At 45.4% G+C, this 24,818-nt stretch overlaps 1 protein-coding gene across 5 annotated transcripts; it reads left to right on the top strand.

Moving 5' to 3' along the window:
- The first annotated feature begins 65 nt into the window (after positions 1-65).
- On the top strand, positions 66-24,557 carry MXRA8 (matrix remodeling associated 8). 5 transcript variants are annotated; one of them, XM_072354059.1, is made up of 12 exons: positions 735-860; positions 1,980-7,672; positions 8,078-8,155; positions 13,305-13,328; positions 13,787-14,095; positions 14,247-14,348; positions 14,969-15,427; positions 19,044-19,202; positions 19,408-19,438; positions 19,899-19,975; positions 20,512-20,589; positions 21,469-24,557. In XM_072354059.1, exons 2-12 carry the CDS (start codon positions 7,615-7,617, stop codon positions 21,492-21,494), a joined length of 1,401 nt encoding a protein of 466 aa, XP_072210160.1. In that variant the 5' UTR covers positions 735-860; positions 1,980-7,614; the 3' UTR covers positions 21,495-24,557. The 5 variants fall into 5 exon arrangements, with proteins under 5 accessions (XP_072210161.1, XP_072210160.1, XP_072210158.1 ...); XM_072354057.1 differs by having other exon boundaries at positions 19,408-19,440; positions 19,892-19,975; XM_072354061.1 differs by having other exon boundaries at positions 8,058-8,155; positions 19,408-19,440; positions 19,892-19,975.
- Positions 24,558-24,818: the final 261 nt, after the last annotated feature.

Genomic DNA, 24,818 nt, shown 5'->3' with positions numbered 1-24,818 from the left:
ATTAAGGTAAGGAAAGAACTCGAACACAACCAAGTCCAAATGCAAATCCATCTCCACCATGCCCACTAAACTATGGCTCTCATTGCCAAAGCTGCTCTTTCTTGAACCTCTCCAATGTCTGGGACTCCACCACTTCCATGGACATCTTCCTTGTGATGTGTTTCTAAATCCAACTGAACTGGTAAGAGCTATAAGACTTCTTTGCTGCTCTCCAATAAAGCCAGAGCAGGTGGTACAGAGTAACAGGAAGAAGGAGGTTGAATGGACAGTTGGGGTTGTGTATCTATATGTGCCTTCTTTCCTGATAGCTTGGAAATTGTCAGGTTTCTTTTAAGGGAATTGACAGTTCATGGCAGGAAATGGTCAAATAGGAAGATAAGCAGTTATAGAGGAACGTGCCAAAATAAAAGGTAGTAAAAGCAGCTGGAACAGTTCAAGTCAGCAGTGTGACTGTGTGTAAATGGCACTGTGTTACTCACCAGCACTTTCCCCTGGTCGCTTTTGAGTCAGAGCTGTTTCTTCTTGTGACCAAAGGCTTTGCTGCTCTCAGCTCTGAGGCAGCTGGCTGTTCTCCATGGAGCAGCCCACAGGAGGCTGCCCAGCAGCAGAATCACCAGGCATGCCTGAAGTCAAAACCTATGACTGGTCACCTGGACCTGCTACGCCTTGGCATGGCTTCCCTCACCATTCTTAGTGCTTCAGTTACTGTATTGTCATTTCTGTTGTTTTTCTTAGGTCTGAATGAGCATCCTCCAGAGAACTGTCAGTGCTTAATTTTACTGGCTTGTGATGTGGAAGAATGACATGGTTTAACAGCATCCTGCCATCTGTAAGAAACTGTGCTGTAGGCCCATCGGAAGGTAGGGTGGAGAGAGATGTGTCCTACTTCTGATAACATCGCCTGCTCCTTGGGGAAAGGAAGAGTGGTTTTGCCCTCGGGAAGGCAGGAAAGCCTTTCCCTCACAAGTACTTTATGCAAAAACCTGGGACTTTGAAAAGGAAGCAAGCAGAAAAAGCCCAATGTCATTATTTCTGCCTTGGGTGCAGTACTGTCTCTGATTTCCGATCACAAAGTGGGGCTGGGGAGTAGAAAGGAGAGCAAATAACAACGTGTTTCTAGTTTTCAGAGTAGGGACGGCAAGTTCTGGGCACTTGGATTGATCTAGAGTAAATACAGTTTGCATAGACTGCCCTTACAAGTTGGCCGAGCTCCATGTTTGTGCATCTAAATTTGGCAGCAGGATTATATTGTATTACACAGGGGAACCTCCTTTCAGCCTTGAGTATTTTTATTTCAGATGGAATGGCCTGCAAACCTGAGGTAGGTAATACAACTCTCTGGGAAGCAACCTTGGAGTCCCCTTTCAAGAGCCAACCTATTAATTTTTCCACTCTTTCCCAGTCATTTCTGATCTCAAAATAAGACGCTGTGCCTGGAAAATTGCACTGCTTAATTATTTTAGGCGGGTGCAACAGATGGGCTGCAATTAGTGTGGGGACCAGAGTTCTCCTTCCAAAGCTCCTAGTGCCAGAATGCTGTTCCCATGTGGAGAGGGACTGAGAGATGTGGTTGAGGCACAATGCTGGTGGTCAGAAAGGGGACACAAAGTGGCATAAATAGCTAAATGTGTCTGTTTCCCTGAGCAGTTTGAGAACGTTTTGGTTCTTCACAGAAATCTGTGCTGTGTGCTTGTGGCTTAAGCTTTTCTCATGTTAGAGGAACATGACTTGCTGTTGCCTGTGGAGGAGATTGCTGGAGAACTGCTCTGGAAAAGGCTCTGTGTTCAGACATCTCCTGTGGCACTGAGTCAGTGCTGCTGGTGAATGATTGCTTTGAATTTGTTCTTGGTAGGTTCCTTGTCAGAGCCTGCTGTGACTGAGCAGGAGGATGGACAGTGACATGGGATTTCGGGATGTTCTATGTCTATGACCAGTTACTTCTCCCATCTCTTCCTCCTTCCCTTCTTCCTTTTGTGTAGGGTTAACGACTTCCCTGTGAAGTGCCTTGAGATCTGGAATGAAGAAGTGGGCCAAATGAAGGCCTTTTTACACAGGAGTGCTACTGAACTGAAAAACGAGACCCAGGTCTGCCTGTTTGGTGCCTCTTTATTCTGAAACATGGAAAATTCTGGAGCTTTGTCCATAGGGATGAGTAACATCTTGGTGGAATGCTGCTCATCTCAGCTGCTGCTTTCTCTCACTTTTCTGAAGACAAACATGCTGGCTGAATGAACGTTCAAAGGGGTGATTAGATCCCTCTGTTATTTCCTCCCGATTCTCAGTGCTGTCTGCCATCTGCCAAATTGGACCAGCTTTAAGTATTGGTCCCCTAGAGGGGCCTTAGTGGTTGCAGGGTAGGTTTGAAAAAGTGAAGACTCTACAGAACCATAGCTCCCGTGGGGCTGAGTCAGTCCCATGTCATAGGTTGGATGCCCTTCAGTCTCTGGCACTTGATATCAGTAAGTTAATTTTGGGGGAGGTGTTTTTTCTGCATAGATCTAAAAGGGTGAGGGGCATGGAGATGCAAGTGATAGAACCTTAGGGGCTCTGAAACCCCCACTTGACTCCCAGCAGCATGCAGTTGAACCTTAGGGGAAGATGAACAGATGCATATAAGTGTGCAGAGCCAGCTCTTGAAGTTGTGATTGATGGTAACTCCAACTTAGATTTGCATGTTTTTCCATCCCCTCAGGAACTTTGTGGTTCATGTGATTTTTGAGCTAATATCAATGCGTTGAAGGCACTACTGGTTCTCCACAGGCTTGAGAGATAGCGAGGTACTTTGTGTCTTCAAAAAAAAACTCCAACAAATCAATAACAACAGCAATTTATTTACCCTGCTGTGTTGTGAATAGAAGCAGCAGGTAGTAATGAGTGTGGTTCTCCTTGGGGAATCAGAGTGCTGATCTGAGAGGTAAGAGGGATGCCATGGGCCATTTTGTAGTTCAAATTTGCAGCCCTACCCAAATGCATTCTGTCTCAGGGTTCTTTGTATCACTGAAGCTTTCCAGAGCTGAAAGACAGGGAAGATTTTGTCCAGCTTCACTCTGCGTCCTCATCAGTCTTCAGGGTTTTCTAGGCTCTCCGTGAGGACAGAGGCAGCACAGTCTACAGACTGAGGTACTTATGCAGCTGGTCTGGGCTGTATTCCTAATTCTGCCACTGATCTGCTGTGCAAGCTTGGGTGAGTCATTTCCTTTTGTGTTGTGTGTCTCGCTGCTGCTCCTGTCTGTTTAGACTGCAAACTTTTCCTATGAGGAACTGCTTGTGCTGGGTAGGCAACCTGCCCTGTCAGCAAATGAGCACAAGTGTGGTGCCACCCACAAAAAGACCCTTACAAACATAATAGAAGAGGGTGCTGTTTCTATTCTGATTTCCCTGCTTGCTTGTTTCTTTCTTTCCTCATTGAGGCTAGTGCTTAAGTGCTCCCTCAATCAGGCGCCTGAGATTGAGGGGGGATGCACCCAAATATCTTTAAAGAAAGAAGAAAAAACAACAAAACATTTATTAACCTATGGGGGGTTAATTAAGATTTAGCCTGACTGTGTGGGATTCAGGTGCTTGTTTTGAAGGCTGTGAAACTTGACACTGATTCAAAAGCCCCGTCAAAAGGATTTGTTGTTTACAGGTTTTTGACAGTGATTTTCACAGGCTGTGAATGGCATGAAGCATTATATAGGTTGGCAAATCTGTTCGGCACCAGAAAAACCATCTGGTGAAGCAGAGTTGTGTGAGATGAACAGGAAAGAAAAGGTGAAGGCAGGGAGACTCTGCCTACGTTCTTTTCTTTTAATGGAAGTGATAAATTAATGTCGCTGTTACCTAAAGCTTGCTATAGCAGCAGGGTTCATGATCTGAATAGGTCTTTGGTGGTACATACAAGCTTGCTGATTTGGGCCTGTTGGCTGCCTGCCTCTGATGGCTTCTGGGGCACAGAAATCCATTTGTCTTTTCTCCTTGCACCAAACCCAGCCTTTTGGATTTCATCTTATGGAAGAATCGCCAAAGCACTTTTGTTTTTAATCTTGGAAAAAATAATCTTCAGTTTTAAGTCTGGAAAGAAAGAAGAAAAAAAACAACAAAAAGAAACTCAGTTGGTTTCCTGGGCAGTTTCTCTGTTTTTGTAACTGGTTCATATTAATGGTTTTGAGATGAATCCCAGGAATCTGCAGCTGACAGCTTTCCAACAGAAAGGAGAGTTTAAATATAGTCGCATCCAGAGATGCAGGAGAACAGGAGCCTCTGAGCTGCAGAGACAGCAAAGGGTGCACACAGAGCTCTCACCCTCTTACCTGAGCAGTCACACTTAGAGCAGCATAGGAACACACACAGGCATTAGGTCTGTTTGCTAAGAGCAGTTTGCTCGGATGCTGGAGTTTAACCCTTAGTGCATATCAGGGTCTTTGCTTGGCAAAGAGGAAACCTCAGTGCATTAAAGCAGATCAAAATCCTCTTAAGGTTCCATCTGTCTAAATACCTTACATACCTGGAAGGTTTCTGCTATTGCTGCATCACATCGCATCAATGAGTTTATGCTCCAGTTCCAGTTTACAGCTAAGGAACAGAGAATAAACATCGTATTGCTGGGTGTGTAAGAGAGATGCTGCTTGTTACATTGCTGGGATAATGACAGGCTTCACTTGACAGCCCTGTCATTGTGGTTGGCTCTCAGTTTTGTCCTTTTAGTTCACAGCTCTTGCTGCAAGTTGGATTATTTCAGCCTTGTTTATGGGATTCATTGCAGCTGAAAGATTTATTTTAATAAGAAAAGCTTTGCAACCAAATGAAGCCTCCTGGGAAGCACATACCCTATGGTAATTCATGTGGCTCTGTGTTATGTTGCTCTTTTCCATCAGCAGGCAGCTCTGAAGGTTCCTCTGCCCCAAAACTGGAACCCCCAGCTGCAGTATCCCTGCCTCTCCCTCTTTTTGCTGCTTCTATGCAGAGCTCTGTGCTTTTGGTTTGGCAGGATCCATGCTGGTTTTGCCCCTGTACCTGTCAGCACTCTTTGCAAGCTGTAGCTTTCCCTGCTACTTTTCTTTTAAAAGATTATCTTTGTTTTTACTATTGGGAAGGGCTGTAGCCTTTTCCTTTGATTGTAGCATGGTACAATAGGTTTCACATTTAGGTGTAGGGAAGTTGCTGGTAATATGAAAATGGAGCATTGACAGGTCGTGCATGTAAGTCCTTGTGCTGTGAGTTGTGCCTTTGCGTTAATCATGGCACTCCTTTTCAATGCATTACTTGTACTTATAGCTGTGAAAGTAGAGTGGAAGTGACTGCTGCTCCTGCTTCCCAAGTTTAATGGTTCTCAAAATGGATGGAGGATGGAGGGGCACCTCTTTGCATCAGACCTGATATTTGCTCAGCTTTCTGGACTGGTGCTCAGGCCAGATGTATTGGGAGGTCTTTCAGTGCAGCCTGCAGGCACGGAAAACAAAAATGTTCAAACAGAAGGGATTGGGAACAGCAAAGTGTCTGGCAGATGCGGCTTGCTCATTCCCACAAGCCAATTAATCTGCCTTTGGGCAGGGTTTTTTTTTCCACCTGAGTCACCAGCATTTCTAGGTGAAATAGGGGTGACTGGAACAGAGGAGCCTTTCTCCCTGCTTGCCCAGCCTGCAGTGAGCACGGCAGGTGCAGAGCCTCTTGTATACCTTCCTCACACGTGGATGAGCTGCTCACTTAAGCAGGCTGTGCTGCAGTGGGCAGTGAAGGGATGCTTCTGGTTTTGAGAATCAATACCCAAAATACCACTGCCTGACCAGAGTCCTTTAGCCTGACTTCCATGGAGAATCACATTAAATGCTCAGCACCAGCTGCATGTTGGGATCTGTTTGGTGCAACAAGACTCTGGGGACACAGGGCAGACTGGAGACTGCATAGAATGAGTGGGGAAAGGGCAGGAGACTGCGTCCTTTTACTCCTTTTATGAACCCCAGAGAAGCTGTTCCTCCTTCCTCCCACTGGGCTGTTTTCTTCAGCAGGCTGCAGTGGGTTTGGCTTGAACTTGGCTTCCTTCAGCCAGGAAATAGCCAATTCGTGACAGCAGCAACCACAGCACTCTGCATCCATCCCAGCAGGCAGGCGAGAAGAGCCTGTAACCTCTGCATTGCCAAGGGTGGGGGGCAGAGAGAGGTAGGAAAGCAACCTGAGGTTGCAGTGCTGAGTGGGATGGTAGGACAGGGTGCTGTGTTTGCCACCTGCACAACGAGAGCAGCTTCTTGTCTCCCTGCCAGACATTTCCCAGGCTTTGCTGTGATGGTGCAGCTGTCAGATCTGAGCCTCAGTCCCACTGCCTGGCCTGACAGGCTGCTCTCAGCTTCTTGTCGGTCATTAAAGCATTTGCTGCGATGCCTGACAATTGGCAGCAAGTTTTGATTTTTTTGGGGACACGCAGGAGATTTTGCAGCATGCAAGTGCTTATGGAATGATCACGCAGATATCTGGGGCTTGCAAAGGGTAAGCCTGTGTGTTTAGGTTGCAGTTGGGCTGGATGTGTGAGCATCCAGGCTATTGACGCAGCTCATGTGGGGAGCGTGGGAACTTGCACTGCGAGTGACTGTTTGTGTCTAATTACCCACAACTCCCCATCGAATAGAAATGTACGAGAGTTGAAGTTTGCAGTGAGATTTCGTGGGGTTTCTTACCTGCAGATGATTTTAGGATGTTTCACTGGATACAAATCAATTGTAATCTGGGTCTTATCTTAAGCACAGCCCTCTCTGGGATGGGGTAAAATAGATGGGACAGACCAATGTCAGCATGGAAAAATGCAAGTGGGGCAATTAAGTTTCTCTCCATGAGTGCCATGGGAAGGTTTAAGTTTTCTTTTTAAGCCCTCATATGAGAATCCCACGTATATTTAGCTCTGTTTTACAGATAGAATCATAACATCACTCATAAATGTCTCTTTCCCCCAATTTTTCCACTTGATGACTAATTTGATTGTGTAGTTATATCTGCTAAACAGTGCTAACCACAAGCAACAGCAACCTTACATCATAATAAGAGCAAACAGAGAAGTTTGCTATATTTTAACGTCCATTAGCAGTGCCTGCACTGTCTCCTGAATGTCTAGGCATGTAATTTTCCTGCAAGTCTTGCATTAAAAGACTTTTTCAGGTTCATTTGATCACCTGCATATAGGTTGGGCTGTTGGGATTGCTCAGGGGCAGGTGGAGATGGAACCATGTGGTTGGCCTAGAGCAATGCCTGAGCCTCTCAGAGCCATGGTGCCTCATGGAGCTTGATGGTGAATACTCCAACTCAATGTGTTTGATTAATGACAGCAAAATAAAGTGCGTTCTCAGTGATGGAATTGTTCGCCCAAGCTTTCTGTGTTCAGGTCTGACAGGAAATCCTGCTCCCCATGTTGCAGTGATCTGGGGTTTGGTTGTGTTCTAGGCTTCTCTGCCTGCCATGCCCTAAGCTCCCATGTATCCAACCTTTGCCATTATTACCCCCTTGCTGAGATAGTTGCTATTAAGTCCTTGCTTATAAATCACAGGACAGAGTAAACGTTGTTTTCTAGGTTGTCTTCTGAGAGTGGAGCTTAAAGTAAAACCACATGAGGAGACAAAGATCAAAAACCCACTGAAGGCAACGGAATAAATGGTCTCGAGCAGACAGCTGGACGAGTGTCAAACAAAGGAAGGAACAGCTGGATCAAGTAAAGCACAGGGAAAATTAGTTCCATCCTCAGGGGAAGGGAGAAAGATTTGTTTCTAGAGCTCAGAGCTGCGTGGGACCAACCATAGCCGATAAAAGTTTGACATCAAAGTCAGACGGGTCCCAGAGGGGAGGGGAAGGAGAGGAGTGGGTGTTTGTACTAACTGTGCAGGGAGAGTTATGGCAAGGAAGGAGGTGGAGTGTGAGCGTGGGGGAGAGCAGTGGGGAGGTGGGGAGTAAGGACTTGTAGGTGGAGTAACTGCAGAATATGAGCTGCTGTCCACAGCTTTCGGGATGTAAATTGATGAGGTCATAGTGTTTTCCAGCTAGCACAAAAAAAGAACCAACAACCACACAACAACACCAAAAAAGTTTCTTTTTTAAAGCCTTCAACTTGTTTTTCAAGAGAGACGGAAACACGGAGGAGCTGAAGGAATGGAGCAACTAGCAAGACTCCTTCTGTGGCAGCTTTTGCTTCAGCAAAGTAAGCTAGCTGGTCGATGTGATGTTACTTGTTTCTGTTTCAGCTGCAGAGGACGGGGCTGGAGATCAGAGAGATTTTGAACTGTTATCTGTGTTTTTTTGCTCAGATTCCTTGTTTAGCTGGGTTTGGGTCTGCGGAGGGGAAAGATTTATGGGGTTTTTTGAGGAAGGGAAAGAATGGAGAAATACTTGAGGTTAAATGCTGCTTCATTCAGCACGTTTGTGCAATTCATTTCTTCCTGTCAGTTACTTGAATTATAAATTCAATAGCAGTAAGCTTAAAGGAGAGCACTGTAGATCTTGACTAGTTAGAGTTACAGGGTCCGAGGCTATTTTGTACTTCTGAAGAGGCAAAAACAGCTGATATGTGCGTGCATTCAGGATGGAGGTACAAATGAAGGGTTTTATCCCCTATCAGCATTAAGGAATTCGCTTAGACATTGAGGTACAGGGGAGGGATGAGGACAAGTATGATGAATGCACAGTAACAGAATGACTTGTACATTTTCCTCTACCACAGTTTTCTGTAGGGGCTGAACACAGACACAGTGTCCTGCGAGCCTGACTCCAAACTGAGTAGAGAGACCTCAGTTAGTAATGCTTGGAAGGCAGGAGAAGACATGAGGATAAAACCCCAGCATATCTACCTTTGCAAGATCTTGGGGTCTAAGGAAGGCACCTGTGTACAAGGGGGAATTGCAGCTCAAAGAACAGTATGGAAAGACCCCATTCCAGGTGTTGACAGCATGAAATGAGGAGCATGAGCTTTTTGGGGTGCAGTGTCCCTTCTGCTTCTCACAGCCCTTAATGAAAGGCTGTGGCTTTCCACCTGAGCTTCTCGAATTTGGCCCCTGTTTAATGTAGCTCTCATGTCACCAAATCGTCCCCGATGTGATGTCTAAAGGGCAAGGGTTAGGAATGGAATCAGTCATAGGGACAGAAGGCTTATAGTGGCTCAGAAAAGTAGTGTGTGAGGGGGTAGGTTAAGCTGGGGGAAGGAGGAGAAGCACCAACCAGTCCAGCTGCTCCCCAGTGTGGCTGAGCACGTTGGCAGTGCCTGGGGCAGGAACAGCAGGTTGGGTTGCTGCACAGCACAGAGCCAGCAAGTATCCCACCTCGGGATGGGTGATCTCTCATGGACATCTTTGGGTGTATTTAGGAGAAAGAACTTGTCCATACACCAGGGAGCCGTGATGCTGAGTGCTGCTGTACCCACCCAGATCAGGTTTGAGCGTAAGGAGAGAAGGGAGGAAATCTGCATCTCTGTGTTAGCTGAGATGATCCTGCTTGGAGAAGAACCACACCCTCAAGTGTTAATATCTTGCAAGGAGGAACAGAGCTGTGTGTTTGGAATGGCTCTGCAAACTATTCCACGGGCCTGAAGCCAACATCAAGTACACGAACCAGAAAAGGGTTTACAAAGCTGAGCTAATATCCGAGCTGTCTGCAAGGAAGTCAGGGCAGATCTGCTAAGGATCCTGGTTGTGTGGTGGCCAAAGTGTGATTGGTTTCTTGTCCAGACGGGAGGCATTTTCCTTTCTGCTGAGACAGCACATTCTTGCTTTTTGCCAACTCACAGCACGTTTCTACCTGCAGTGAGGTGCAGGGATGGGTGGGTGGCCAGCAGTTCCAGTGCAGGCATCCTTGAAGGCAGAATGCTCAGCTGGTGAGAAACTTATCCCAGCAAGCTTTAGAAATAAGCAAGCACAGACTTAGATAGAAGTTCATTAGATAGAAGTTCATTTCAAAGCCTGGCTCGTCCATCAGTTGGCTTTGTAGGGAAAGCTTTGTTTAGACAAAGAACTTTATTGCTCTCCATCTTCTGTCTCTCCGTGTTTGAGATGGGCCCAGGTGGCACTTTTGGCTACTGATCTGTGTGTTTAAAAAGGTGGCTGCAGCAATATTTGTGTAGATGTCACCTTGATGTGACTGCTTTGTAAGCCATCATGGCCTCTTAGGCGCTGTGTCAGCTCCCTGAAGAGTCAGGATGGAGCCTCTGCCATTTTCCAGAAGTATTTGGAAAGAGCTTGTTAGCACAAGCTTCTGTTTTTGAGGTAATTGTGTAATAACTCAATGGAGGCCATGAAATCTCCTGCAGAAGCAGTGGGGTTTTGTGGGGAGAAATAAGGGAAGATGCTGTTTAGGCAGCTTATCCTGGCATCAGTGGCAAAGCCCTCACCGCGTCCCATGGAGCACATGTGCCACTTGGCACTCAGGCTGCTGCCTACTGTGTTTGCTGTTCCCTTTTCTGTGCTGCTATTCTTCAGTGTGAAACAGGAACTCGGTGGTTTCATTAGCACAGGCTTTGCCTCTGCCAGCAGCTATCTCTGGGAGGAGATGTGCTCTTGTTCAGGCAAGACTCAGGGGGCAGATATCTGTTTGAACTGCTCTGAGGACAGATCCCCAAGTGTGTAAGATGTCTTTCAGAGCCTGAGGCTTTTACTTGTCATTTGCTTGCACTTTTTTGTGGCCCAGTTCTTTACTATGAAAGTGGCAGGGATTCAAGCTGTAAGAGCTGGCCGTGCCTTTTACAAGGGATTAGGAAACTCGCAGGCTGCTTTCCTCTTCCTATATTGTGGGAGCAGCAGAATGCCTTGGGGGATCCTACTGAGAAGCTGCAGAGAACAAGTCAGGGGATAGCAGATAGACGTCTGTCTCTTATTTTTCCCCCTTAAGAATATCACACAGAGAGAGGTCAGAGCTATTACCCTCCACATGGAACTGGAGATTTGAAAATGAAAGCTGCTCTTACCAACTCTGAAGGTATTTGGTGGTTTTTGAAGCTGCTGGAGTCCCATGAGCACGAAAGGCTGAGCTTCCATAAGGTGCATAAATAATCCTTGGTTTTATACTTGCAGATTGGGCAGTGACTCACCAATATAACTGCTTCCAGTCTGTCCCACTCCTGTGGCTCATAAGCTGTTAATTTTGCAGGTTTATGAGTATATTGCTGATTATCTTCAGTAGCAACTGTGTTATACAAACAGTGACTTGGAAAGCAGGCTGGGGGCTGGGGGGGCACGTCGTTCTCTGGATTGCACTTTAGGTCTCACATAGCACAGCATATCTCATATTGTGTTTAACTGCTGCTCTGTGTCCAGTTTATTAAAAACCAGTTGTTTTAAATTCCTTTTTCTCCAGGCATATAAGAGATCAGAAGCATTCCAGATTCCTTTGATTTATAAGCTATTTCACTGACAGCCATCTCAAATAACTCTGTGTATGCATTCAGATTTCCAACGTTGACGAGGAATCATCACAGTCGGTTCTGCTTTCTTTGTGTCGTGGAGTTCCCATGGCTCTTATAAAGTCTGCAACATGCCTTTCCCCTTCTGTCCCCTCCAGAGCTTTAGCTGCTGGGCTTCATCAGGCCAGCATCTTGCATGGGCTTTGTTCTAGTGCACAGAGTGACAGTTACCCTTTGTGTGGCAGCACCCAGCAAGTCGAAATAAGATGGTAAGGGACAGGCAAGGCTTCAACAGATGCTTTTTCCTTTTCCTATTAAAAAGCAATGACTCCTGGCCACTGAGGGGTATTCCTGGAGGGACCCCAGAGATCCTCTAGGACCCCAGCAGCCAATCAGGCCCTCGTGGACAGGGCAGGGAGAGCTGGGTGGACCTTGCCATGCCAGCAGGGCCAGCACAAGGTGCAGAAGGACAGACTGCTGAGCAGAGTGCATTGGAAGGCTCAGAGGGATGTCTGTCAGTTGTTAGGTTTATGGTGCTGCGTTTGGTCTCGGTGTTTTTTACATTAACATATAGGACGAAAGGAGGGAAGTAAATGCATTCCTGTTGCTTAGCCAGAAGAGGATGTTTCTGCAGCACCAAATCAGCTTGCTGTCAATGAGCATTAAAGCAAAGCTCTGGAAGCACTGGCTGTGCAACCAGCCAGCTCACTTCCTAGCACGCAAGCTGCCATGCGTGTTGTGATGCTGTGCTGTTCCCTTGTCACCCTATAGATGCCACCAGCTCTGGCACCAGCTGGCAGAGGCTGGGATCTTGTTGTATTTTACCATCAGGTATTTTGCAGCCTATGTTAAATAATGGGATTCTAATGTCTCAGTAGGATGTCTTTTCTTATATCCAGAGCTGTATGGTCTCTGTCCAAGGAATTTGTTTTCTTTATGATGCTGAGATTACAGATGTAGAAAGAATTCCTTACATTTGGAGCGTCTTTGAGCTGGCAGCTCAACAGAAAGTGCTGCTCGCTTTTGTTCTCTGGTACCACTGGCTTAATATTTCGTGATAGGAAAAGAAACAGAGTTTATTCTCAGCCCGTGCACTGATGGTGCAGTTAAAGTAGCCTCGATCTGAAGTGAATTTACAGGGCTGAAAAGCAAAAATGCAGCCATTGTCAGGAGGACATTGTGCCTATGACATTAGCAGGACAAAACAGCTAGTTATCCTGCTGGAACCCACGTGGGCTTGACTAGTTAGAGAGATGAATGATGTCACTGTGTTGGGAGTCCGATTCTTGCTCTCTAAGCACGGTGCCAGGAGACCTCTCAGACCCCTCCTACACAAAAAGCAGGAGGGATGGGGCTGGGGGGATGCAGAAACAAAGCCATCAGTTCATTGGGACAGAGTTCTTCCTGCGTGCATCTTAGTCACGCAAGTCAGAGAGAGATGTGGTTGCTTCCAGAGATGGTCAACTGTGAAGACCAGGAACGTGAGCAGGAGGCTGTATGTGGTGTGTGTGTGTGTGTCTGGCAGCAATGTGTGTCACAAGTGCAAAGCAGAACAGCCACGTTGCATCGTTCCCAGCTTGATGGGTTGTCAGGGCATCTTGTAGCATTCAGGGATTTGATTCATTGGATGGAATTAACCCCCCCATTCAGTTGTATAGGAGTTGGATTTGAGTGGTGAGCCCAGGTCAGGGCTGTTGTTGGTTCTTATCCCTGCTGATTGGCTGTCCATTGGGCAGGATAGAGCTCTTAGCTTTGTGTTAGAGAACTACTCCCAGGCAGCATGCACCAAGCAAGCTCAGTCTCTGGGCTTAACCACAATACCCATGTTAAATAAGTGTGTTAACAACAAAGGGAGTAACAGATGCAATAATAACAGAGGAGGTAGTGGCTGACCAGGACTGCATTTGTATTATTTATTTGCTTCTTTAATTTTGACATTCTTTTCTTTTTTCTGCTTTAACAGGTTCTGTTGTTTATTTATATTCAGGTGAGTGACGTCTTTGTGATCTGAATGGGTTTTTGTGGTCATAAGAAGAAATCTGGTGTCATGAAATCAGAGTCCATGTGATGGGGATTTCACGGGTAACCTCTGTGGGCACCAGCCATGCACACCATGAACTTAGTGCCTCTAAACACTGATCTAACCGAGCATTAGGATTAGGAAAGGGTAGGTATGATGGGTCAGGTTTAGGATCCTGATAACAGACACTGTTTTTTGCTGAAGGAAAACAGTGATTTTTAACTTAAAGAAAATAATAATAAGATATCATTTATTTATTGTATTTCTCCATTGGAGAGCTCTGTGTTAATCTTGAAAGTTACTTTCTATCAGATGGGTTTCTTTTGGGTGCAGAGATTCTAGGACAGGACCTAATCTTACTCTAGTCCCTCCTTTACATGCCATTAACGTGTTAACTTCGCTCTTTCTTTGCTCCTTGCCCTCAGTCCCAGCTGATGCCTCAAACCCAGACAGCGTTGTAGTGTCAGTGTTGAACATCAGTGCCACACGGGGGTCACAGGCTGTCCTGCCCTGCAAGAGTTACCGCATGGTGTGGACTCAGGACCGTCTGAATGACCGCCAGCGTGTGGTGCACTGGGATGTGTACAGCACCTACTATGGAGATAACAAGATGGAGAGGCTGTGTGACATGTACTCAGCAGGAGATCAGCGTGTCTACAGCTCCTACAACCAAGGGAGGATATTAATGCCCCAGAATGCATTTACAGATGGCAACTTCTCACTGGTGATCAAAGGTACTAAACAGGATCTTTTTTTCTCTTTTATCCCTAAGCTTTGCAAAGGTCTTTTTGCTTCTGTGCGAGCATTTGTTGAATAGCATAAATGACAAAAGTAGTTGGCTCAGCATGAAATGTTCAACCTGTCCTCTCTTCTCTCTTATACTAGATGTTGCAGAGAGCGATGCGGGTGTATATTCATGTAATCTTCACCATCACTACTGCCACTTATATGAAACTGTGAAAATTCAGCTAGATATCACCAAGAAAGGTAAGTGTGACAGCGTGTGGTGTCCCTTTCTGCAAGGGCAAGTGTGGCAGCTGAAGTCCAGTGACCCCCAGTGCTGAGCTGTCTAAAAGACTGATGGGGTAGAAGAGAAGTGCACCCCTGCTGCTGTTCTCACAGCTTCTATGCAATGAGAACACCCAGGTTGGCCTATGAGCCCTGGTTTGCTCATCTGTGTTTTGATTCTTCTTCCTTTTTCAAGAACAAAACACAGGACAGTGTTCCTTGCACTTCTTCAGTAATTAGGGTATTCTGTGGGAAGGAAAGCATTTCCTGCTTGGAGAATCGAGGAGCAGCGTATTGAAGTCTGTTATTCTTATTCTATTCATGGTCTGTTGAATGTTCTTCCCGCATCCTGAAGCAAGAGATGAATTCTCACTTTTAAGGAAAGGAAATGGCCGTGCTTAATGCACAGACCTGGGATGTGGGAGATATGGGTGCCTTTGTTCACTAAGTGTTGAATTGATTGCGAGTGAGGTAACATTACCCCCGTGACACTTCAGGATCTTTGGAGAGGATGTGTTATAGGATTGCAGGGTTTGAGAGCAACCTCAGGTGTGCACGGGTGTCCTTAAGCATGACACAAGTGTGTGTTATCTCTACAGCCAAAGCAGCAAAGGAGTACTGGGATGGAGAGAAGGCTGTGATTGTTGCTTTGGAAGGCAGTACCGTGATGCTCCCTTGTGTCAACCGGAACCACATCTGGACCGAACGGCACAGTGAAGAGGAACAGCAAGTGGTCCATTGGGACAGGCAGCCCCCAGGGGTTCCCCACGACCGTGCTGACCGCCTCATTGACCTGTATGCCTCTGGTGAGCGTCGCTCTTACGGGCCTCTCTTCATTCGTCAGAAGATGAACATCACTGACACAGCCTTTGCCCTGGGTGACTTTTCCCTACGAATTTCGGAGCTGGAAAATGCAGATGAAGGCACTTATTCCTGCCACCTGCACCACCATTACTGCGGCCTGCATGAGCGCAGGATCTACCAGGTCTTTGTGACAGAGCCAGTGAGAGAGAAGAAGGTGGTGAATCTCACGACCCACAACAATGCCCCGGCTGTAGGTGAGTGGCTTCTGACTGTGCTTCTGACTGCAGGAAGGGGTGGTAGGGAGTGTGTGGTCAAGGCAAACCTGTGCCCTGCAGAAGCACCGCAGACACCACTGAACTGAAGGTGCCACTCGAAGCAATGCTGGTGTTTCCTGTATGGTTTCTCCTGTTCGAGTCATGAGCAAAATGCCTTTAAAATCAGAGTTAGATGAAGTATTGCCTCCCTCCCTCACTACTAGTGCAGAGCTCTAGTGTGCAGGCTGTGTTCTCACTGAGCTGTTCCCATTACAATCGTGTACCTGGAGCTACATTCTTCAAAACATTAATGAGGATTCTCTGGTGTTGCTTTAACACTGAGCTGCACTCAGAGTGGAGTGTCCCACCCACCACAGGGCTAACTACCCCGGCTGCTGTATTGCAGTGACATCATGTCCTGCTGCTGTTTGCTCCGGGCAGCTCTGCAGTGCTTAAATACCCTAAGGCAAGCAAGCTGTTTTTCTAACAGACTCCCTTTTCTGCTTGCTTTTATGAATCGGGAGAGGGTGTGGAGTAGGGGGTCGGTTCTATGCTGCCTTTGCTGTTACAACATGCCCCTGTTTGCATAAGCACTTCCCTCCCTGCTGCACAGGGGTTCAAGCTGCGCCAGGTGCCAGACCCTGCAGAATCAACCACCAGGAATTTTCCTCCACCCTTCAGCTTTTTTTTCTCTCTCACATTTTTCCACTGCAGTTGAGCTATCATTTGACAGCCTGTCCAAACCCCAAACCATCATGCTTAGTTCAGGCAGAAAAATAAAATCCTGAGTTTTAAAAATATATATATATATATATATATGTGAAAGCCCCTTAGGTATAGTTCCATCTTTACGTTTTAAAATGCTCATTGTGGCTTAACATTTATTGGCTGCTTACTACAGAATCTGGACATTACTGTGTAGTAATGGTGATAGGAGGAAGCCTCCTAACCTCCCCACTGGGACCAAGGCTGGTGGCCAGAAGTCCTGGCTGTACAGATGAGAGGCGGCCATTGGGGCTGTGCTGACACAAGGACCATAACACATGAATCTCAGTCTCTCTGCATCTAGCTCTTTTGCTGCCCTTTGAGCACTATCAGAACCCACTGTGCAGATGGAAACTACATCTTGTTTCCGCTGTTGCCCATCCAGGAATCTGTTCCTGATTGTGGCTGAATAGTTACCACCTGCCCAGCTGGCAGATCCTGCAGGTAATACAGCCTGCTGGGGCTCTCTTGGTTTGGTGCTGCTGAAGGAATTTGCCTTCCTAAGAAAAGCCATTTCCACCACTAGAAGGAACAGCCTTCGAGGAGCTTTATCCCCCGGGGGCAGGGAAGGATCAGCTGGTCTGAGAGCACCAGGCACAAAAATGTGCTGAGTCGATGGGAACAGGGAAAGGAGATGAGATGCTGGAGTGCCTGTTTCAATCCCCTCGCTGATGGGCTGCCTGTTTGTGTATAGCAGCAAAGGCTGAGATATTGTGCCCCTCTGTGAAGAGCTGTGCAGAAGTTCTCTGGGCTGTAACTTAAAGCCAGAATGAAACATCAGGAGATAACAAAAGCAAAGCAGTGAGATCTTTTTCAGCGAGCAACTATCGTTTCTGGCCTAACTCCAAAGCTCAGAGCTGTTTCCAGACAGGAAATTTCATCCTGTTTTGAACTATAAACATGAGTTCAATTCTGTTCCCAAGTCCCAGCAGAATAAGTGTGTTGTATGTCTACTAATTTAGTGTATTTTTACTCTGTTCTGGAGAGAGTGATTGCAGAATAGCCTGTCTTGCAGAACTACCCTCAGTCCTTGCCAGCATAGGCAAGAAAATGGGCCACATACCCAGCAACTGTGAGCTCTCATGGTGCAGCTCTGTCCATTTATCCCAGCTGAAAGATCTGAACCTTTTCTGTTTTGGTAAGGAAACATGAAGGCATCTCTTCCAGTTTTGCATTCCTCACCATTAGGAGTTATTTTCCAGTAGTTAGATCATGTGAATGGACGTACTGAGACATACTGAAGGATGTTAGTGATAGAATAAAGCTGCATCTCTGGTTTTGCAGCTTGCCATTCTTGTGACCTCTCTGATAATGGCTAAAGTTTCAGTTCAGATCCTACCCTTCCCTGCAGTACTGTGGTCCAGGAACAGGATGCATTTAGATCTGCTGGCTCAATGGCTGCTCCAGCAGCTACCATCTCATTATGGCGGCTGCTGAAGAAGCCCTTCGTGATGCAGAGGTTTGTTAAAGCAGAACTATCACGTCCACTGTTTGCAGCTTTACAAGTGGCTTTTTTGGTTTGGTATTTCTTAGTGGTGAAAAATAGCATGCTAGCTTTGAGCAGGAGAGCCAGCACACGCAAAGCATCCAGCATCTAGAGATGTGTTGGTTAGCATAATAAGCTGCTTGCCTGCCCTGCTGCCATAGAGGGTGAGGTTGGACAAAATCAGTGCTCTTGGTGCTGTGTTTTTTCTTTTTGTGGGGAATATTGTGTTTCTGGACTCGGCCTATTTACAGCACTGAGCTGATGGAAACGAGCAGTTTCTAACATTCCCAAATGGCCTCAAAAGGAAAACCAGCTGTTGAAATAATGATGAACTCGCTGGCTTAGCTCGACTGCGACATTCTTGTTCGTGCTGATCAGTTCTGACCTTAACTGGTGCTGGAGATGTGGCTTCACTTAAAGAGGAATACCAAAATCCTGCTGGGGAAGGCTGCTCGTGTTGGAATACAATTAGCTGGACACAAAGCCATGTCTCCGTGTCTGATAACAAACGAGGCCGGCTGTCTGACTCTCTATGACCACTTAGTCCCAATGTTAAAATCAGTGCTTATTATTGGCTTGTTTGCTTCAGAAGACGCTGCTGAATGGCACCATGGCTCCGGGTTTTCCCAGCCTTTCCCCTTATACCATCTGACTGGGTATGGGATTAAACTCCCTGGAGGATGGCGGTCAGAGCCCCGTGCTGGTGCATTCAGCTCCATTCTGAAGAGAAAAGCCTTCCCACAGCACAGTCCGTCCTATGGCTTTGCAGTCTGTGCCTGGATTTGTCTGCTCCTCTGACAGTTGCAAGCAGAGAAGTCGCTCTCTTTGTATGTGCAACACATTGACCTATTTATTTGAGAGCTACAAAAATGTTGCACGTAAAAGATTAGAGTTACCCTTTCCTATGCTGAGGAAATGCAGCGCTGCTGCACCCACAAGTGGAATGGAATCTTGGCTTTTCTTTGTGGGGGTTTTTATTTTATTTATTGGTTTTTATTCGATTTAAAAGGGAACTCGTTCTTTGGCACTGAAAATTCCTCCCACTCTGTAAATTACAACCCTTGGCTGGGAGTGGCTGCTTCATACTTCAGCTGTCTGGAGCCGAAGTGATGTGGTGTGTGTGTTGCAAGGGACCCAGAAGAGGGCTGTGCTACCCCAGAGCAACTCTAGGTTGTCTGTTGTGGCTTCTTGCTGGACTTGCTCTCTGCTGTAAACAAGAGCAGTGCCCTGATAAGCAGTCAGCAGCATGGGAATGTGCAACAACCACTCAACATGCTTTTCAGTTCCACATATGAACCCACCTGCAAACATGCTTTGCTTTGAATGCCGGTCACAATGTATTATTCCTTTTCTCTCTGTGCTCAGATCCAAACGTTGTCAGGGGCCACAATGTGATAAACGTCATCATCCCTGAGAGCCGCATCCACTTCTTCCAGCAGCTGGGCTACGTCCTGGCAACGCTGCTGCTCTTCGTTGTCCTGCTCATCATCGTTGTCTTCATCACCCGCAAGCGTCGGCAGAGAGGTGAGTGCTGGAAAACCCCATCTCTGGAGTGCTGGGGAATATCCTGTGGCAGGAGAAGTGATTCTGCAGTTAATTACTTTGCAGCACAGAAGCATCACAGCAGAGAGGACTGAATAGCTGCTACGTATTGCTGTTATCGGTGGTATCTGAGAGGTGTTGGTTGGATTGGATATAAGTTCTCATTCTATTTCTTCTCCCTATTTAGGCTATGAATACAACGTGAAGAAATATGGAGAGTAAGTATCATTACAGAATCTGCTGTCCGTGAGTAGAATACATAAGAACAAACTGATTGGTCCTTTGCCTGTGCTGTCATTAAGAGCCTGAAACAGCTGAGGATCTGTTTAGTAAGAACACAGCCACCTACAGCACAAGCTGTCTGACAGAGTTCATTTGTTTTACACTCTAGTCATTTTTAGGGTAATGTTCCCAGGAAATACACGCTTCCTTAATGGTTGAATATCAGGAAACAAATTCCATGCTGTCAAAAGGATTCTGCAGGGATTACTGTGAAAATCACAGCATTTAACAAAGAATTAAGTCCTCTATGAGGTTTTTCAGCCGTCCTCCGGATGTATGGGCAATAAACAATTTAAGTACTTGAGAAAGCTATTGTGGGGAAAAATAAGTGTAAAAGGAGCCAGTTATTAAAGGATGGACCAATAACCATTTTTTTCACTCTCGTTGGTTTTCCAGGAAGGATGTAAATCTTAAAGAATTTACAGTGGACACAACAGATCTGACTCAGTACAGAAATGAAGACATCAGGCTGGGTATGTATCAGCCGGCAGCTGTACTCTATACCTGTTTGGAACTTCTTATAACTAAGGACTTTCTGATGACATTTCGATGTTCATTTTGAGGTTAGCTAACTTTGTGGTTGTAAATGCACACTTAGGAGAATCTCACATACTTTGGGTCTCAACATTACTGCCCCAGTGTGCCAAAGACAGATACAAAAGATGAAGTAAGGAACAAAGGAGGAACAAAGTAAGGAACAAACAGAGAGTGAGTTGCAGACAAGAGCAGCAGCAAGTATAAATTGCTATCATGATGGAAGATGCTGTGGTACCCATGAGGAGCAGAGTTAAAGCTTGATTAGTACCAGGAAAAACATACAGTAACCCTACAATGTAGCATGTTATTCTGCTGAGCAGTTGATTAACTCCATGAGTTAGTTACCCCTAAGGATCTGGAACTGATAGACCTAGGGTATTTCAGGGAAGGGCTGATCTCTTGCTTGTAAAGCTTTGTTTTCTCTTAATGTTCTAATGGCTGTCTGAATTACATACTCTCCTCCCTTACATAGATTACAAAAACAACATCCTGAAGGAGAAGGCTGAGCAAGCCAGAAGTTTCCCAGCAAAGAACATTGATTTAGACAAAGGTAATAATGACCTGCTTCGCCCTAATTGGTGGCTGTAGGAACCTTCTGATGGGTTGGAGAAGGGGGGAGGGAAGAACACAGTATAGCAGTGAGCTGACCAAGCCACAGGCAAATGAAGAATGGTAAACATCATGACAAATGGCAGCAGGAATGAGAAGCCAGTTCCTTTCCTGTCCTTTCATCATGGAGCCACAAGATGCAAGTAGTGATTAGGCTTTTAAAAGCTTCTGGCATGACACAAGTAGAATTTTTCTCTATTGGAAAAAGAATGCCTAGCAGGGTTGGAAGAGTGTGTTCTATATTACAACCTCAGAGAGAGATGCATCTCAAAAATGTACTGGCATGGTATTTGAGAAGAAAATGCTGTGCAGATGGGTGTTTTGAGTTGAATTAATTTATGGGCAATAGGCAATCACTGACTTTATCCAACAAAACAACTCCCTCCCTCTGGGAGTTGAATCTCCTTTTGTTTACCCAGTCTTAGTTCTGAGTGCTATCTGTCAGTCTGCAGAGTTGCACTGATGACAGGCTGTACTTACAAGAAGGTTCTATGGCTCCTTTCATATGAATTTAGAACATATTAAATGTGTCTGAAATGGCATCAAGAAGGGATTGATCCAGAGAGTCTATGAGTTGCCTTAGATCTGCGGTTCTCTATGCAGTTCTCATGATATTTTACATACATACTGCAGAGATGATCTGTGCAATAGTTTGTATACCATAAATCTCACTGCGAGGTTTATGGAGAAGATACTGGGAATGTGATGGACTGCAAATGGTCTCTTGTAACTGTATAACTAATTCCACACCACTGTGTGTTTCTTTGAATGGTTTGAAATGCCAGTCCAGGTACTGATCTCCATTTCAATTTGCTTTCAGATTTCAGGAAGGAATACTGTAAATGAAGACATTCCCAAGCTGCTGGCTGGACCAGAAGCTTCAATCAAAGATAGATGGAAAAGAGATGCCTTTCATGATACCGTGTCCCTCCAGTTACCATACGTTTTTCATGTAGAGTTTCTTCCCAGTAAGCATGAGGGTATTTGCAAGTGCTTTCTGAAAGAGTTAGGCCATCTGTCTCGCGTGCATTTATGATGGGTTTGGGTTTACTTTTCTTCTACTGTTCTCCCAGTCCTCCCTCCCATTTTCTTTCTGATATTATTGTTGTTTTTACGCATCAATGATTTTTATGAGCTGAATCAGCAGACCTTTTGCTTTGATGTTACTGCTTTAAATAAACCAACCTGCAACACTAATCTTAGCCATCATTATATCAGGCATTTTTTTTTTTCCATGCAATATACTCATTAGAAAAATAACAGCAAAGCCTGATTGTGATCTCTCATATGCTGGTGTACATTGAGAGGAAGAGTACTGTCACTTAGCACTTTATATATTCCAGGTACAAAGAGTTGCTTATTCAGCCCTTCACAAATAACAATATAAATACCTCATCATGCAAACAGGGAAATGTAAGCGTCCTCATTTTACAGGGGAAGGGGAGGCACAAGGGTCTAGTTACCACCAACACAGTGTTGGGATCAGCTCCGAAGAGCTCTAGGAGTCTACTTTTGTATTTCTCACTCTAAGCTTGTTTGTTGATTTGTTTTTGTTTCAGTGCAAACCAAACCAAATTTGTCAGGAGCAAACACTTTCAGCTGCAGTTGGAGGTACAGTGCTGTAAAACCAGTGTCAGTTAGATCAGATCCAGAAACATTACGGACAGAGCTAAGCTGCTGTGTACAATCTGGAGTATGGTTTTCCTGCAGTCCTTGAGTGGATCCTCCCCACACAGTTCTTGTGAGCTCATCACACACACAAAAAGGTATGATAACAGCACAGTTAGACTGACTGTTGAATAACTTCCATCAGCCGATTATGAGGAACAAGACTAACAACACATCCCACCAAATAGTTGATCAGGCACTGTGATGGATCATGGTCCCCAAAGGAAGAAGCTAGAGAGGGATGTGAGTTTAGTCTTGTAGATTTTAGCATTGTTCTGGTGTGCGTCTATGTGAGGTAGTGGGGCTGTGGGCTGAAGTTCTGCATCTAATTCTGCTATATCAGGTAGGGGTGTCCAAAAACTTGGAAGTCAGTGATTGTTATAATACGAGCAAGGTAAAGTGTCAGGAAAGCCAGAAAATCTGAACAGCTCTATACAGTCTCTCTGTCTGCTTGAGATTTACTGTGGCACCATTCCCAAACCATGACACACCTCTGGTCCTTTGTGCATGGATGAAAATAAGGTTTCTTGGGCCCAGGTCCTTATTTGCTTTCCCTTCTCCCAAAGTATTCAGCCATTCCAAGGTTGCCTTTGGCAGGATCTGATTGGAACCGAGGCTGCATTCCTGCAGGTATGTAAGGCTGCTCTGGTTATTCCATCAGTGTGGCACTGTCTCAAATAATTGCCATTAATCTCTTTCTCCCTCCCTTTCATGTCTGTGAGTCAAAGGCTGGAGATCTTTGCTTACCGGTTCAGATTGCTTAACAGAGCTCATATAGACATCAGCTCAAAGCAGGGTTACTCATAAACTCCAGAGGCATTTAAATATTTTGACTTCTAGGCTGCAAAATAGCTTAAGGGGAAATAAATGTATTTGTTCTCTGAAACAAGTGCTGGGAAGAGCCTGATGAGTTCCTCATCCTTGCTTTGATCCCAAGTTTGAATTTGGATAATGGTCAGACAAAGCAGTAAATGATTGTGACAAACCTTAATGATTGTGATCTTGCATGTGGTAATTAGGAGTCTGGACTTATAGGTAACCACTAGCTGAGGGACAGGACTGTGTTCTGTTCCCACTCTGCCAGAGGCTCGATGTGATTCTAAACAAGTTGGCTTTCTCTTTCTCCCATCTCTCACCTCAGCCTTTCCCTCTGAGAAATGATTTTATCTTGAGTTACTTGAGATGTTATGGTTTCCTTAGGACTTTATCTGTCCCGATAGGAAAACTGCAATGGAGGTGGGTTTTATTCCACTGATGTTCATGCTTGTCTTGGCTTTGTTACTCAGTCTGTCTTCTGTAAACTCACTCGTTAGCAACTAACTATGTTTGTTAATCGCACTAAGAACGCTGTAACCTGTAATATATGCTTTCCCTCATTTTATCATTACGTGATAATTTGCAGGAGAGAGTACGTGTGTGCAAATTGTAGGCTTAGATTAGTGAAGATGACATAGACATGGTCTTAATTGGACATAAATAGAGAGGAAGGAAAATAAGTACGGATGAAAGAGTAAAGCACCTGCGTGGAGCCAGTGACACGTAAGAGGGAGAAGAAAGTGGAAGAGCCTTGGAGGGGGGATGAAATCTTTCCATAAGATGAGGTCTTAATTGAAGAGTAAAAGAGCTTATCTTGAATGGAAGCTCATGCAGCTGTATAGGCAAACAGTGCATGTTTCAGGTGGGAAGGTTGGTTGTGACTTCTGCCAGTCTGATCAACAGGACTGAAAGCATCAGAAGCTGGAGCATGCGTTTTCAGTTTAGTTATCTTTGGATTACATGCAACTAGTGCATTTTAAGGCTGTTTCACAGTGCAAGCCAAAGGGTGCTAAGTGGGAATGCTGGTGTTTGTTGTCAGGCACAGTTCTGATACAAAGTACTGCAGCAGATGAACCCTTTGAGTTCATTTGGATGATACAAGTGAAGTTCCAAGGCACTTTTGTATGTCTGCAACGTGGTGATGTAGAAGCAGGGGAGAGTTCAAGTGAGGAAACAGTCCCACAATGTGATATTTGTTAGCCGGAAGATACAGAAGGCCACTGGCATAACAGGCTGGAAATAGAACCCTTTCTTTTCTGCTCCATGTATGCCATGCTTGCTCTCAAGACTGAGGGGAAGGCCTGGTCCATACATCTTGTTTCATTCTTCATTGTCACAGATTAATTTTCATGGTTATTGTTACTTTTTGTCCTTGCTGTGTAACTCTCGTAGCATTTAAGAAATAAAGGAGATCGTGATAGAGTTTCAAGTAAAGATTGATTTTATTTCTTGCTTTCTGGAGATCCTGCCTAAACTATCCCCAGCGTTAGCTAATTCTCCCCAACAGCATGTTTAATCTCAGAGCATCCTAAAGTGCTTGACAAAGTGCAGTCGTGATGCTGTTATTCCAGTGATTTCAGTATGGGATATTCATCTTTGACTTGGGATGCCATCATTTGTCTCACATGTGGGGCTTGCAGGCAAAGTCTAGCTCTCTACAATAGTATGATGAACTCTTCTGTGGCT

This window comes from Excalfactoria chinensis, chromosome 20, assembly GCF_039878825.1.
Source record: "Excalfactoria chinensis isolate bCotChi1 chromosome 20, bCotChi1.hap2, whole genome shotgun sequence".
NCBI classification, from domain to species: domain Eukaryota; kingdom Metazoa; phylum Chordata; class Aves; order Galliformes; family Phasianidae; genus Excalfactoria; species Excalfactoria chinensis.
Note: the sequence above shows the minus strand (reverse complement) of the source record. Positions and strands in the feature narration are given on the sequence as shown.